Source organism: Carlito syrichta, unplaced genomic scaffold (genome assembly GCF_000164805.1).
Source record: "Carlito syrichta isolate Samal-C Ts95f unplaced genomic scaffold, Tarsius_syrichta-2.0.1 Scaffold311810, whole genome shotgun sequence".
NCBI classification, from domain to species: Eukaryota; Metazoa; Chordata; class Mammalia; order Primates; family Tarsiidae; genus Carlito; species Carlito syrichta.
The window spans coordinates 290,049-302,550 of NW_007255906.1; the positions used below are offsets into that span (position 1 = coordinate 290,049).

The 12,502-nt window shown below is 53.0% G+C and overlaps 1 protein-coding gene across 1 annotated transcript in view; it reads right to left on the reverse strand.

Annotated features, from left to right (window-relative positions):
- Positions 1 to 1,569: 1,569 nt before the first annotated feature.
- The window catches only part of GUCD1 (guanylyl cyclase domain containing 1), an 11,847-nt gene continuing 914 nt past the window's right edge, over positions 1,570 to 12,502 (reverse strand). The window contains 5 exon segments of the mRNA XM_008069101.2: positions 1,570 to 2,010; positions 2,670 to 2,911; positions 4,839 to 4,930; positions 6,008 to 6,173; positions 6,963 to 7,047. Coding sequence (XP_008067292.1) covers positions 1,919 to 2,010; positions 2,670 to 2,911; positions 4,839 to 4,930; positions 6,008 to 6,173; positions 6,963 to 7,047 — 677 coding nt within the window. The 3' untranslated portion in view covers positions 1,570 to 1,918.

Consider the following 12,502-nt stretch of genomic DNA (forward strand, 5'->3'; position numbering starts at 1 on the left):
ACTGTGCTCCATGGAGGTCACTCCCCGTGAGCCCCCCAGCTCACTGCACCTCTCACATGTAGCCATCCTGAAAGCTTCACCTCCTTCTGCCGGTTTCCTTCACACAGCTCTTCTCACCAGTTTTACTCGATCCTGTGTGTGACCACCCCTGCAGCTGCTGTGCACAGTATTCCTGGGCCTGGAGCCAGAGCTCCCTGGGACCTGGGCCACCCAGCATTAAGGCAATGGAGATGAGACCAATCTGAAGCCAACACCAGTCCTGAAATTGTGGGGTGGGAGTGGCGGGGGGAACTGCCCAGCTAACAGAACCGCTCTCTCATCTGGTATTGTGGAGCAATATGGCTGGGTGGTCTGACAGCCCTCAGAGCCACCACAGTGGGGGAGGGGCCAGCAGCTGCCACTGCACCATGCCTCAGGCACTGGAAGACAGGGATCCAGGAGTGCTGCAGGAATGGTGTCGCTGTTGCCCTTTGCCAGAGGAAGGCCATAAGGGGTGAATGTCCCCAGCCCCTTTGGGAATGATCCATTTCCCTTATTTTTTTAGGTGCAAATCTGGCTTCAAGATGCCCAGTGTCCTGGGCAGACTCTCCCCAGACTGGGCCACCTTCCTCATCTGTGAGGTGAAGGGCCAGTACTCAGACCACCAGTCAAGTCCCCTTCTTTTTGAAAAAGAAGCTGGGCTGGCTTAACTGCCCTGTGCAGAGGTGTTAGTGGTTCCAAAGTACCTTCACTCTTGCTATTATTGTTTTACTTGAAGGTGAATCTCAACCTTCAAAAATGAAAACTTAAGGGTCAAACAAAACAAAATACCTCCCCAAACAACAACAACAACAAAAAAGCAGCAAAGTCTATGCTATTTGCTGTGTTATGTGATCCTGGGCAGTCGCCCCCATTTCTTAGTCAAGACAAGAGAGACTCAGTGTTCTGTGCAAAAGGTGCTGGTATGGAGACCAGGTTTGTGGGTGACTGCAGACTGCCACCTCCCTGTCCATTGCTTCAGTAGCCAGGCCCTAGCACCCAGCTTCGAGGGACTTGAGTCTCCCTATGCTCAGAGAATGGGCCCCACTGTCAGGATCTAGTCTGGTGTCAAGAGGCCTCCTGGACACAGGGGATTCTGGGGCCTGGCAGCTATTTATTCCCAGAGCATGCTCTTGTGCTGCTGGCCATCAAGCCCACAGTGGAGTCCAGGCCCAGCCCGTGCCTTCAGGGACCTTCTACCCTATAGAGCTGGAGGACCTGGAGAGCTGTGGAAGGCCTCAAGAGTTCGCAGCAACTGGCCTCTGCAAAGCAGAGTGGCTGTGAGTTGCATCTATACCAAGTGGCAGGGCTCAGAGGCCTTGGAACTGGCCACAGACACTTGGGAGGAACAGGGGCATCCGCCAAAGGGCATGGAGGAGTCTGCAGCACTTTTAGGAGAGAGGGGCCTGGAGTGGTCCTTGGCCCGGGGGCTCAAGGTCAGCTATGCTGTTTCCAAAACCTAGATGCTATCTTGACAAACAGCATTAGTCAAGCAACTTCTTTCCAGGCTCGGTCCTGAGATCTGTGGGGAGATCAGCTCAGGCTTCTCCCTTGCCTTGGGTCCAGCTCGAAGGCAACAAGCATACCCTCGGAGCTGGACTTCCTGTGGGCACAGTTGGAGTGAGGCTTGGGGTCCTGAGGGAGGCTCCCCTCAGATACTCTGGGGACGCTCCCAGCAACAACAGGTGCTTAGGGTGAGAGGCATGACAGCATACAGCACTGGCTGACAAAGCAGCCACGCCACAGACTCCTAGAGTTCCCTGGGGCTTTGCCAGATGGGCTGAAGCTGCAGCTCTGCATCCCAGTCCCAGCAGCTCCAGGCCTGGGCCAGGGCATCCTGAATGGGCCTGGCTGGGGTAGGGGTAGGGTCCAAGGGCCTGGGCACACCAGGCTCCTGCTGTCAGCTGTCCAAGTAGACAAAGAGGATGTCTTCGTCTGTGCCATAGCTGGTTCTGGCCTCCTCAAAGTTACTGATGCTGGTACTGCACATTCCTGCCGGGGGAAGACAGAGCGGGGTCAGTGGGTGGGAAGATGACACTTGCCCCACCAGTGCCACATTCAGGGGAGCTGGGTGAAGTTTATGCCACCTGCATGGCCACTCCTCTTGGCTCAAGTCCTCCATCCTCAGAAAGCCCTTCTTGACTACTCTGGCCTTTATGAGCTTTCTGACTCCTCCTCAGTTTAGCAACAGGAGAAAGTGAAGCCCAGAGTAGTGTTCCAGGCTACACAGACTGGGTAAGTTTGTGTGTGTCAGGACGGCCCTTCCCTGTGCCCTGAGAGTAGTGGACAGGCCTAGGTGAATCTGGAGCAGAGTCTGGGTCAGACTTTCCTTTCAGATGAATGTACTGGTTATCCTGGGAGGACTGCGTGTGGGTGTGGGGGTAGAGGGGACAGCAACCTGTGCAGTATGAGACAGTGAGTCAGGGGGAGTGAGTCTGGCTAGGGTGTGGAGGAAGCTGGTATAGTTGCAGGTTTGTTTTGCCTGCATGGCCAGCAGGGGTAGATAGGAGCCAAGAAGAGTAGGGACTTTGAGAAAAAGGCTGGAAGGGAGGTCTTGGCCACACCAGGTTGAATGGGAGGGTGTCATGGGGGCCAGGCACACAGGACAGTGAATGTAGAGAGCTCCGCCTCCCCACCCTCCCCGAGCTCACGGTCAGCATAGGCTGGATTGTTGTAGAAGATGCAACCAGTGGCCCGGTTATAGCCACGCAGCACGATGAAGTGGCCCTGGTAGTCGGGTGTGCGGCAGAAGCAGCGGTGGCCACGGGGGGCAAAGCAGCAGTACTTGATGGGACTGGAACACAGGTCGCAGTGTAGCACTCCTGAGTTCACCAGCACGATGGCCACGTGACCCTGAGCCAGGTGCGCCTGGATGTCCTGCACGCTCACCGTGCTGTGGGCAGGAGGGTGGTCAGCTGGCACTCCTGGGCCCCCGTTCCCCACCTCTCAAGCGTATCCCTGTTTGTACCAGTTTTCCTGCATTACAAATCTTGGAGACCTGGCTCCTCTTCCCTTTGCCCTGAGGTCCTTGCTTTGTCAATCCAGAGCCAAGCACAGGACCAGTGTGTGTGTGTCCCCGAACATGCATAGGATGAGCTGTCAGGCCCTTCTCAGGGACGGAGAGGTCAGTTCCAGGTGGGCCCAGTCAAGGGCCACCAGAGCAGCACATGGAGCACCATGCCCAGCTTGGTTAGTGCACTCTTTTTGGCAAGTCCTGTCTCTCCTCTTCCCTAACTCGTGTGATTTACATTGAACACTGCTGGCCCAATCTAATCCCCAAAATCTGAGCTCAGCATGGCTTAGCCAGTTTCAAAACCAAACACTTCTCTAAAAGGGCTATTTTACTTTTTTTCTAAGCTTCTTTAGAAAGGGGCTGCCTAGGAAGGGCTGTTGGAAGTGCTTCCAAGGGAACCCCCAGTTCAGCAATGATGGTTGCCTGGAGCCTCCCTGGCCCCTGCCAAGGCAGACTCACAGGCGCTGCCCCATTCTGTACTCTCCAGTAGGCAGCAAATCTAAATAAAGACCCAGAAGAGGCTGGGGCCTAGGCCAGGGACTCCCCTATCCTTGCGGGTGGGGCTGCTCACCCACTTGGGGCCCACTCAGGAGTGCTAGCATCAGCATCATGTGGCCTGGCTCAGCTCCAGCCACAGCTGAGTCACGTGGCAGTTTGGTTTGCTGCCTTGGCTGAGGAAACATGCCATTTTTCCATTTGGTCTTTGAAACTAAATAACTGGCTGGATTCTCAGTGGTGTGTACAAGAGTGGGATTTCAGCTGCAGGGAAAAAGCAGGGGCTGGGTTAGAAGGAAAAACTTTAGGCTTCATGGAGTAACAAGCATGGATTCAGATCATGGCAAGTCCAGGATGCTGGAGGTGGCTACAGGTGGGTCTTTCCCATCTTTAGTTTCTTCCCCTCAGAAATAGGGACAGCAGCAGCCCTCCTGTCTCAAGGAGACAGCGCCTGTCAAGTGCTGCTAAACAAACATGTGCGGCCTTTCCTTCCAACCTGTGCTCCTGTGACCAAAGGATGAGTGGCAATTCTCCCATTTTCCAAATCATGTATCATGAGGTTACATTATGTCAGTAATGAAAATGTGAATCTATTAATACAGGGAAATTTTTTGTTTTTTTTTAGTTGGAGTCTCACTTTGTCACCCAGGTTGGAGTACAGTGGCATGCTCATGGCTCCTGCAGCCTCAACCTGCTGGTCTTGGGCGATCCTTCTGTCTCAGCCTTCCATGTAGCTGGAACTACAGGTGTGCGTTACCATGCCCGGCTAATTTTTTGATTTATTATAGAGACAAAGTCTTGCCAAGTTGCCCAGGCTGGTCTCGAACCCCTGGGCTCAGGCAATCCAATCCCCAGTGTACAGATGAGAAGGGGGAGGCCCTTGTGAAGTAACAGCAGCCCAAGGAGCTAGGCCTCCCTAGGCAGCTTACACGCTGGGTCCTCCCTGCTCCCTGTGCTGTCAATCACTGTACCAGTACATTTCTCAGGCTGTCACACCTTCATTAGGGCTCCTGTGTTCTGTCCCATGCTGCTTTTCGGTGAGTAGCCCAAGGGCTGGCTGCAGTCTATCTTGCTCACCTGTCCCTTCTGCACCTGCTCAGGATCCACCCCAGGCCAGAGCCTGGGTCATGTCGCCCCACTGATCTTCATTTTATGGATGAGGAAACCAAGATCCAGGGGGCAAGTCAGTGCCCATGGTCACCCATGTCGAAAGCCCCAGTTCTGCCTGATGCCAGAGTCCTGTCCTTTCTCAAGTGCCATCCCAAGGCATTCCCCACTGCATGTCTGTGGGTGCAGAGAGGGTGGGACTCACCATTTCTCTACCAGCACCTTGCAGGCCTTGGCTTGTGCAAACAGTTGGTTCACCCGGGTCTCCTCTGTGTCAAAGTGCTTCCTGTAGAAGGACTGAGAAAAAAGGGTGGGCTGGAGCAGCTGCCACCTTAACTGCCCTCACACTATCTGGATGAAGTAAAGAGCATGTCACAGGGACAGAGATGCCCTGCCTGCCAGCACAGATGGCATACAGAACATGCCTGATCAGAAAACTGTGTCTATCCCCAGCTAGGGAGTATGCAGGACCACACAGAGACATAAGAAGGACGGTCAAGAGACAGGCAGGCAGCTGGGCTCAGGTCAGCTACCTAGGGAATATTAGTTACCATGGGCTTGTACAGTCAAATGTGCATGAACAGGACCTGCAGTAAATAAGTAAAGGGAATGAGACTGAGCCCACCTAGAATGGGTCAGCCACAGCTTGGCTTAGCCAGGTGTGATCCAGAACACGCTTTGTTGGCATGGCTACATTGGCATTATTTTTTAATTTTTTTTTTTTGAGTTGGAGTCTCACTCTGTCACCCAGACTGGAGTGCAGTGGCCACTGCCAGCCACTGCAGCCTCGACCTGCTGGGCTCTGGCGATCCTTCCACCTCAGCCTTCCAAGTAGCTGGAACTACAGGCGCGTGCTACCACGCCCAGCTAATTTTTTATTTTATTGTAGAGATGAGGTCTCACCAAGTTGCCCAGACGGGTCACGAACCCGCGGGCTCAGGTGGCAATATTTTTCAAAAGAAAATATTTTGGTTTTTTTCCAGAATATCAGTTACCCAGTTTAGAGCTGGCTGTCCTGGTAAGAAAGAAGAAAATGGGCAAATGATGGCTGGACAAGATCAAAGTGATGCGCTTGGAGGCCCTGGGCCTGTCTTGTGCTGAGGACGGAAGGGAAGGTTGCAGGAAGTGGCCTTGGCACATCCCCCAAGGGCTGTAGAAGGCAGGTGGGCAGGAGCCAAGACCAGATGCTCAGATTCTCTGACTGGTTGGCAAGTCCTGCTCATAGCCTGTCTACTGCTGCTCCCTCATGTCTGGACACCTGGGTGTCCACTTGGGTGTCTAGGCCTTGACTGCTCCCTCTTCCAGCTACTAGAACCGGGTGGCCTATGCCTATGTGTAACCCCTTATGGGAAGACCCGATGGCCAGCCACTCACCTGGTTCTTATAGCCCTTATCAACACCCAGGGTCTGGGTACAGAAACGGTGCCTCACGCCAAAGTGACGCATCAGATAGGCTAGGTCGATGGTCCAGATGCTCCTGGTCAGCTGCAGCTCCTGCAGGGCACTCTCAAACTCACTGTCGTCCAGCTGGCCTAGGTACCTGTAGGCCACAAAGGTCAGCTTGCTCTTGAAGGGAAGCTGGCAGGGTGCCCTCTACCCGTGGGCCCAAGGAGCTACTGTCAGAGCCCCTGCTCCCCAGAAGCCTTCCACTCCATCATGAAACCTCACGTCCTGCCCATACACTGCCCAGGCTGCCTGGAGCACTGCCCTGGCCTTGGAGTCATGGGCCTAGATTCTGCTTTTCACATCTCTTGTCTCTTGTAGGCTGTGTGACCTTGAACAAGTCACTGTCCTCTTTGGCCTAATTAGTTTCATCTCTGAGATGAAATCCTTGGATCACCTCAGCGATACTCAAAGTTTTAGGCACAGATACTTTTGTTGACCCCCCACCTTGCCAGAATTTCCAGGATGTAAAACAGATGAGGAAGCAGCTGACTTGGGATTCCAGGTAGTCTACTGAAAACTCTTGTACAATGTGATGGCTACAGTCCCTCTTGGCTTGGACTGTCAAGGTCCTGTGATAGTCACACAGGTGACTGAGGTCAGGAGGCTAGAGGGCCCCTTTCCCAGTCATGGGGCTGCTCTGAGGGCCAGGCCTGGTTGCCCAGGACTTCCTGATCACCCCTGGAGTCCTCAGGCATCAACAGAGTGGACACCTGGAAGGTCTGGTCCACCTCTCACTTCTGTAAAATGAGATGCAGCTGAGATAGAAGTGGGGCCTCCTGCAAGCCCTAACCAGGGAAAGCTCTGTGGACAACAAATCCCACCTAGGTCTCTCCTGAGCCAGAGAGGTAGTATAGATTGGGGGGGAGGGCTGGGTCCTACTTACTGCAGCACCATCCTGGAGCAAGCCAGGCCGCAATCCCAGTGGTAGAGCTGCTGGATGATGGGCACAGGCAGCTGCACGAAGTCCCCTGTGCAGAAACAGAGGGAGGTTACAGACCTTCAGCATAGAGGTCTACACTGCCACTGCCACTCCTGGTGGAGCCACTGTCACAGACTCCTACCTAGACCCTGGAGGGGTTGCTCAGGGGTTTTCCCATGGCGAATCCATTTTCTCTTTTTTAAGTTGGAGTCTCACTCACTCTGTCACCCAGGCTGGAGTGCAGTGGCACACTCACAGCCACTGCAGCCTTGACCTGCTGGGCTCAGGCAATCCTTCTGCCTCGGTCTTCCAAGTAGCTGGAACTACAGGTGTGTACCACCACGCTCAGCTAATTTTTGGTTTATTGTAGAGACATCTCATCAAGTTGCCCAGGCTGGTCTCGAACCTATAGGCTCAGGCAATCTTCTTGCTTCTGCCTCCCAAAGTGCTGGGATTACAGGCATGAGCCACTGTGCCTGGCCCAATCCATTCTCCTTACAAAAGCAGTGATCGCTCCAAAACACCAGCCAGAGCAAGTCAGCCCTGTTCAAAATCCTCCAGTCGGTTGGGGTCCACATCTCTTAGCACAACATCTTTGTGACTGCTGTCCCAGCACCCTCTGCCTTCTCCCCCTCCCTAGGCCACCCTCCAGATAGACCATCACTGGTCATGATTCCTCACATGGCCTCAGCACACCTGGTCCTTCTACCTGGACACTCCTGACTTCCCATGCACCTAAGCTAACTCCTGCTCTGGGACATTACTTCTCCATAGTGCTACCTGCTCAGGTTTTGCACCCTGCTACATGCACTCACAGCTCCCCAGGCCTACCCTTCAACACCTTTTTGGTGAGAGCTCTGAGGAGGCAGAAACAGAGGCTGTCTTGCTTCCTGCTTTCATCCCAGGACCCGCACATATACACATATCTTAGATAAACATATCTGAATTCATGGCCCCTGAAGGTCTGCCTAATGCCAAACACCCCAAGACCATAGCCAGGAGGAGGGGACTGTCACTATAGTATGTGAAATGGTCCTGTGAGCTCCATTCCCCCCATTCCCTACCATGCCTTGATGACATCTCAGTCTGTCCTTGCTAGGCTGTGAGGTGGAGGAGAAAGGGCCCAACCTAGTGTTCCCGTCCCAACTCTGCCACTGGGTGGCTGTGGGCCGGGCAACTGACTTCCTCTGCAGGACTGAGTATGGCCATCCCTAACAAGGGGGACTTTGGTCTGATATAGTCAACCAATTGACAAATATTTCCCAAGGGCCTAGTAAGTGCTTGATGTGTAATGGAGATACAGTGGTGAGGGATGCAAAGTCCCTGTCCTGGTGGACAACAAAAACAAGCAAATGTAAGGGAAAAATAGGGGCCTAGGCTAGGGGAAATAGTGGGGGTGTGCCTCAGAGATGTAACAGTCAGGGGGCACAAGGTGGCGGGGCAACAGCATGTGTAGAAGCCCTGAGGTGTGGACAAGTGGGCACATGGCTGGCAGGACTCGCTTCCTCAGCAATCCCACGAATCTGGACAAAGTTCAGTCTAAAGAATCAGAAGGGACTTCTCTCTACCAATCACCACTCATTACTTACCCATGAAACCCATTCAGCATGTGAAAACCCAGCCTGCATTGTTTCCCCATCTCCAGAGTCTGTGGGGCTTCTTCTGGATGTATGACCAGCTCTGTGCACAGTTGCCCCAGGAGCCCACCTGCTATGGCAGCCCCAGCTCCCACCACACCCCTGCGTATGCTAACCAGGAGGGCCATTCACTCACTAGTCCTGGAGTCTGTCCTGGTCTTTCTGACCTGCTGAGTTCCAAACTCCTACCCTCCTGTGTCTGACCTTCCCGGCCTTCAAGGCCTAGCTCAGTTGCCACCACTTCTGGGGCCTTCCCTGATCCCAGGCTGGCTATGCCCTTTCCCTCATCTGCTCTCCTTTAGGCCTGAATCCTTGCTTTGGCTTATAGAATGTGGCTTTTGCATAGAGTTTGTCTGTGCTCTGCTGGGTTGCTTGCATGTTCCCAGGAGGTAGGGACCTGTGACTGTTCCTGTCCTCTTTCTCCTCCACTCCTCACTTCCAGGGCCATACACATCAGGACCCATGGAAGGTAGGCCACCTGCTAGCTGAGTCACCTGGCCTCTCTATGCCTGTTTCTTCCTCTATGAAATGGGCCACAGTAGATACCAGCCCACAGGGTGATACGCACACTGAGGACAAGAATGTGTGCAAAACCCTTTGCAGGTGTGATTGTGACCCTGCCCCACCAACTGGGGCCAGGCGTGATAAGTCCAGACTAGACAAGGCTTCATTCCCTTCCTTCCCCCTACCCCAAGTACCTCTAAAAGGACCCAGGCCCTTTATTCAAGGCCTGGGTCCCACATTCGCCCCCTACCACTGCCATGGATTCAGCCCTGCCTGACTCCTGTCTGCCCTCTGCCCCAAATTCCACTCCTAGTCCTTTTTCTGTCTCTGCACACAGCTGCTGGAAAGATCCCATCCACAGATTTCCACCACTCTTAGAAAAAAGCTCTTACCCCTCACCATGGACTGCAGGGCCCAACCCAACCAGGGTCCCACCAGCCTCATCTTGGCCCTGGAATCTGCATTCCAGTTACCACTGTGACCACAGCCATCAGGCTTCATTCTACCCCAAGGCCTTTGCATGTGTGGCTCTCTGTTTGGAACCTCTCTGTGTCGCTATGCTGTTCTCAAAGCCGCCCCTTCTTGTCATTCTTATCCCAGCTCAAAATCTGAGAGACTTTTTTTCTGATTATGTCTTTGAGAGGTGAGGGGGCTCTCCTTTATAGCATCCTGTTTTCTTCACAGGCCTTAGCAAAAGTAACAAAAACAAAAAGCCACCTTGTCTCCTCACCAGATTGTAAGTTTCCTGAAGGCAGGTGCCATGGTTTGAAACTTACTCCCCATTATGGCGGCATGAAGAGGTGGGTGAGGCCTTTTGGGAAGTGATGAAGTGGTGTGGGCTCTGCCTTCATGAATGGATTAGACCCTTATAAAAAGGGCTGGAGGAAACTATCTTAGGCGTTGTCCCCCTTCTGCTTTTCCACCATGTGAGGACACAGCATTTTCCCTTTTCCATCTCTTCCACCATGTGGGGACACCTAGACCATACCATATACAAGGAATGGGCCTTAGTCAGATACCTGCCAATACCTTATTTTGGGTTTCTCAGCCTCCAGAACTGTGAAAACTTAAATTTCTAGAGCTGGGTGTGGTGGCACATGCCCGTAATTCCAGCTAGTCTGGACTGAGGCAGGAGGATTGCTTGAGATCAGGTGTTCAAGACCATCTGGGCAAAACAGCAAGACCCCCACCTCAAAAAATAAACTAAAATTCCTATTGTTTATATGTTACCCAGTCCTGGGTATTTTGTCACAGCAGCTCAAATGGACTAAGACACAGGGAACTTGCTAATCTTGTTCACTGTAAATTCTCAGTGCCTGGTGTCTGATACTTAGTAGTAACTCAAATATTTGTTGGAAGAAATGAACTTACTAAATACTCACTGCATGCTAGGCTTTGAAGATACAAAGGTGATTAAAGACCCAAGCTCAGACCTCTAGGTCCTCACATTCTAAAATAATTGCCCACAATGAGCTGAGCAAGGGAGGAGCTCTGTGCAGGTAATGTGCTATCACAGTAGGTGGTCTCCTGTTCAAGAACCCATCACTGCAGCCAGATACTGCCTTTTTGTTTTTCACAACTCAGGTTGTTTTCTCCCTAGCCTTTGCTCTTGCACATCCCTTAGTCTGGGATGTTCTCTCCATCTCTGAACATCCAAATGCTCTGATCCCCTCCCTGTCAGGGCCTCTCAACATGGAGTCCTTGAGGTGGCATCTGCTTTCCCCTTTGGACAGACTGAGAATTCTCCAGCAGCAGATGGGGATGGGTTTGCATTTGCCTCCTCCCAGCCCACAGCCCAGAGTGGGTACTCAGACATGCTTGGTAAATAGGAGGCATTTTCCAAAAAGACCTTATCCCTTGAGATGCCCAGGCCTATTTGTATCGACAGTGGTTTCCTCCCTACCCCCAGGCTTCCAGATTATAGCTTCAGGCTCCCTCCTTATTCTGTGGCTTGGGCTGTGGTACTGACTAGCTGGGCCATCTTTGCTAGACTATGACCCTGTCTGTGCCTTCCTCTGTGCCCAGCTGTCAAATGTGGTACAGGACAGCTGTTCTTTATGATCCTTTAAGACTCAGCTGTCCCTCTTCTTGCTCTGTGCCCTAGAACCCCTTGATCCTGAGGTCCTACGGGGCTAAACAGCCCCACATGGCTATCCTGTCTTGGCATGGGCAGGTCAGACCTGAAGATACTGCTGTGGGGGTTGATAAGGGTAGGCGAGGCCTTGGCATTTGTCCCAATAACAGCTTTAGCCTTCCGAGCCCAAAGCTGCTGCCAGATCATTAATGCCTGGAGCCAAGGGGCTGCCCTACCTGAGAGCTAGGGTCTTCCTGGAAGGCCCTGGCCTGTCTTCAGATGGTAGCTGTCGCTAAGGAAGAAAGGCAGTCCACTGGCCCTGGATACTTAACCCCTCTAGGCCTCCGTCAGCTCATCTGCAGAAGTGCAAGTAACAATGGTAACCTACTTCACTTCCTTATGAAGATTAACGAAGCACCACATGTAAACAACTCAGCACATGTAAATTGCATGTAAACCATTTAGCATGGCACCTGCCTCCTAGAAAACTCCCTACAAATGTGAGCTATTACTCCACCGAGGCTCAGGAAAGACAAATATCCTATCTACGATCACAGAAGTAGATAATTGGAGAAGTAGGGATGTAAACTCCAGTACAGCATCAGATTCTACTCCAAGTTGCAAACAAAAAAGAACACTTTCCGGTGTGACAGTGTGGGCCCACTGACACATTAGGGTCGGGTCCCCACATGCTCTTGATTTCTCCCATGAGCTGGCACCTCAGCTTAGAGTTTATTTGCACTTTCCCTTTCTCATCAACCCTGTGCCTTAAGCAGAGCAGGAATCACATCTTCCCCCTCCCCTACTTCTTGAACAAACAAACTGACGACCAAGGCACTGAAAGCCAGTCTTAGTCTCCACCCCAAAGGGGCTCAGGCTACCGCATGGCAGAAGGAACTATAGGGTGAAGAACTGGAGCAAGACAAAACTCTGAGTCTGGGTGGCTAGGGGAAAGAACTCATGCTCGGTGCTCTCGGTCAGTTCCCTGCCTCTCTCGGCCCCGTTTCCATCACAGTTCCCCGAAGGCACGGGATCTCCCAAGGTGACAGCAGGACTTTCCGCTTCTGGGGAAAGTGGCGCCCCTGCTACCCCGACCCTCCCAACCATGCTGACTGGGGTCTCAGCCCTGGAAGTATCAGGTAACCCCAATTGACCGGAGCGGGCGGGGTGAGGGAAGTCGGCCCAAGGTCGCGCGGCTGGACCCTGCCCCGCGGTAGGGCGGGGTCCCCCTCGCTCCTAGGGTGAGAGCTGGGCCCTCAGTCAGGCACTGACCGGGCTCGAGCGGCGGC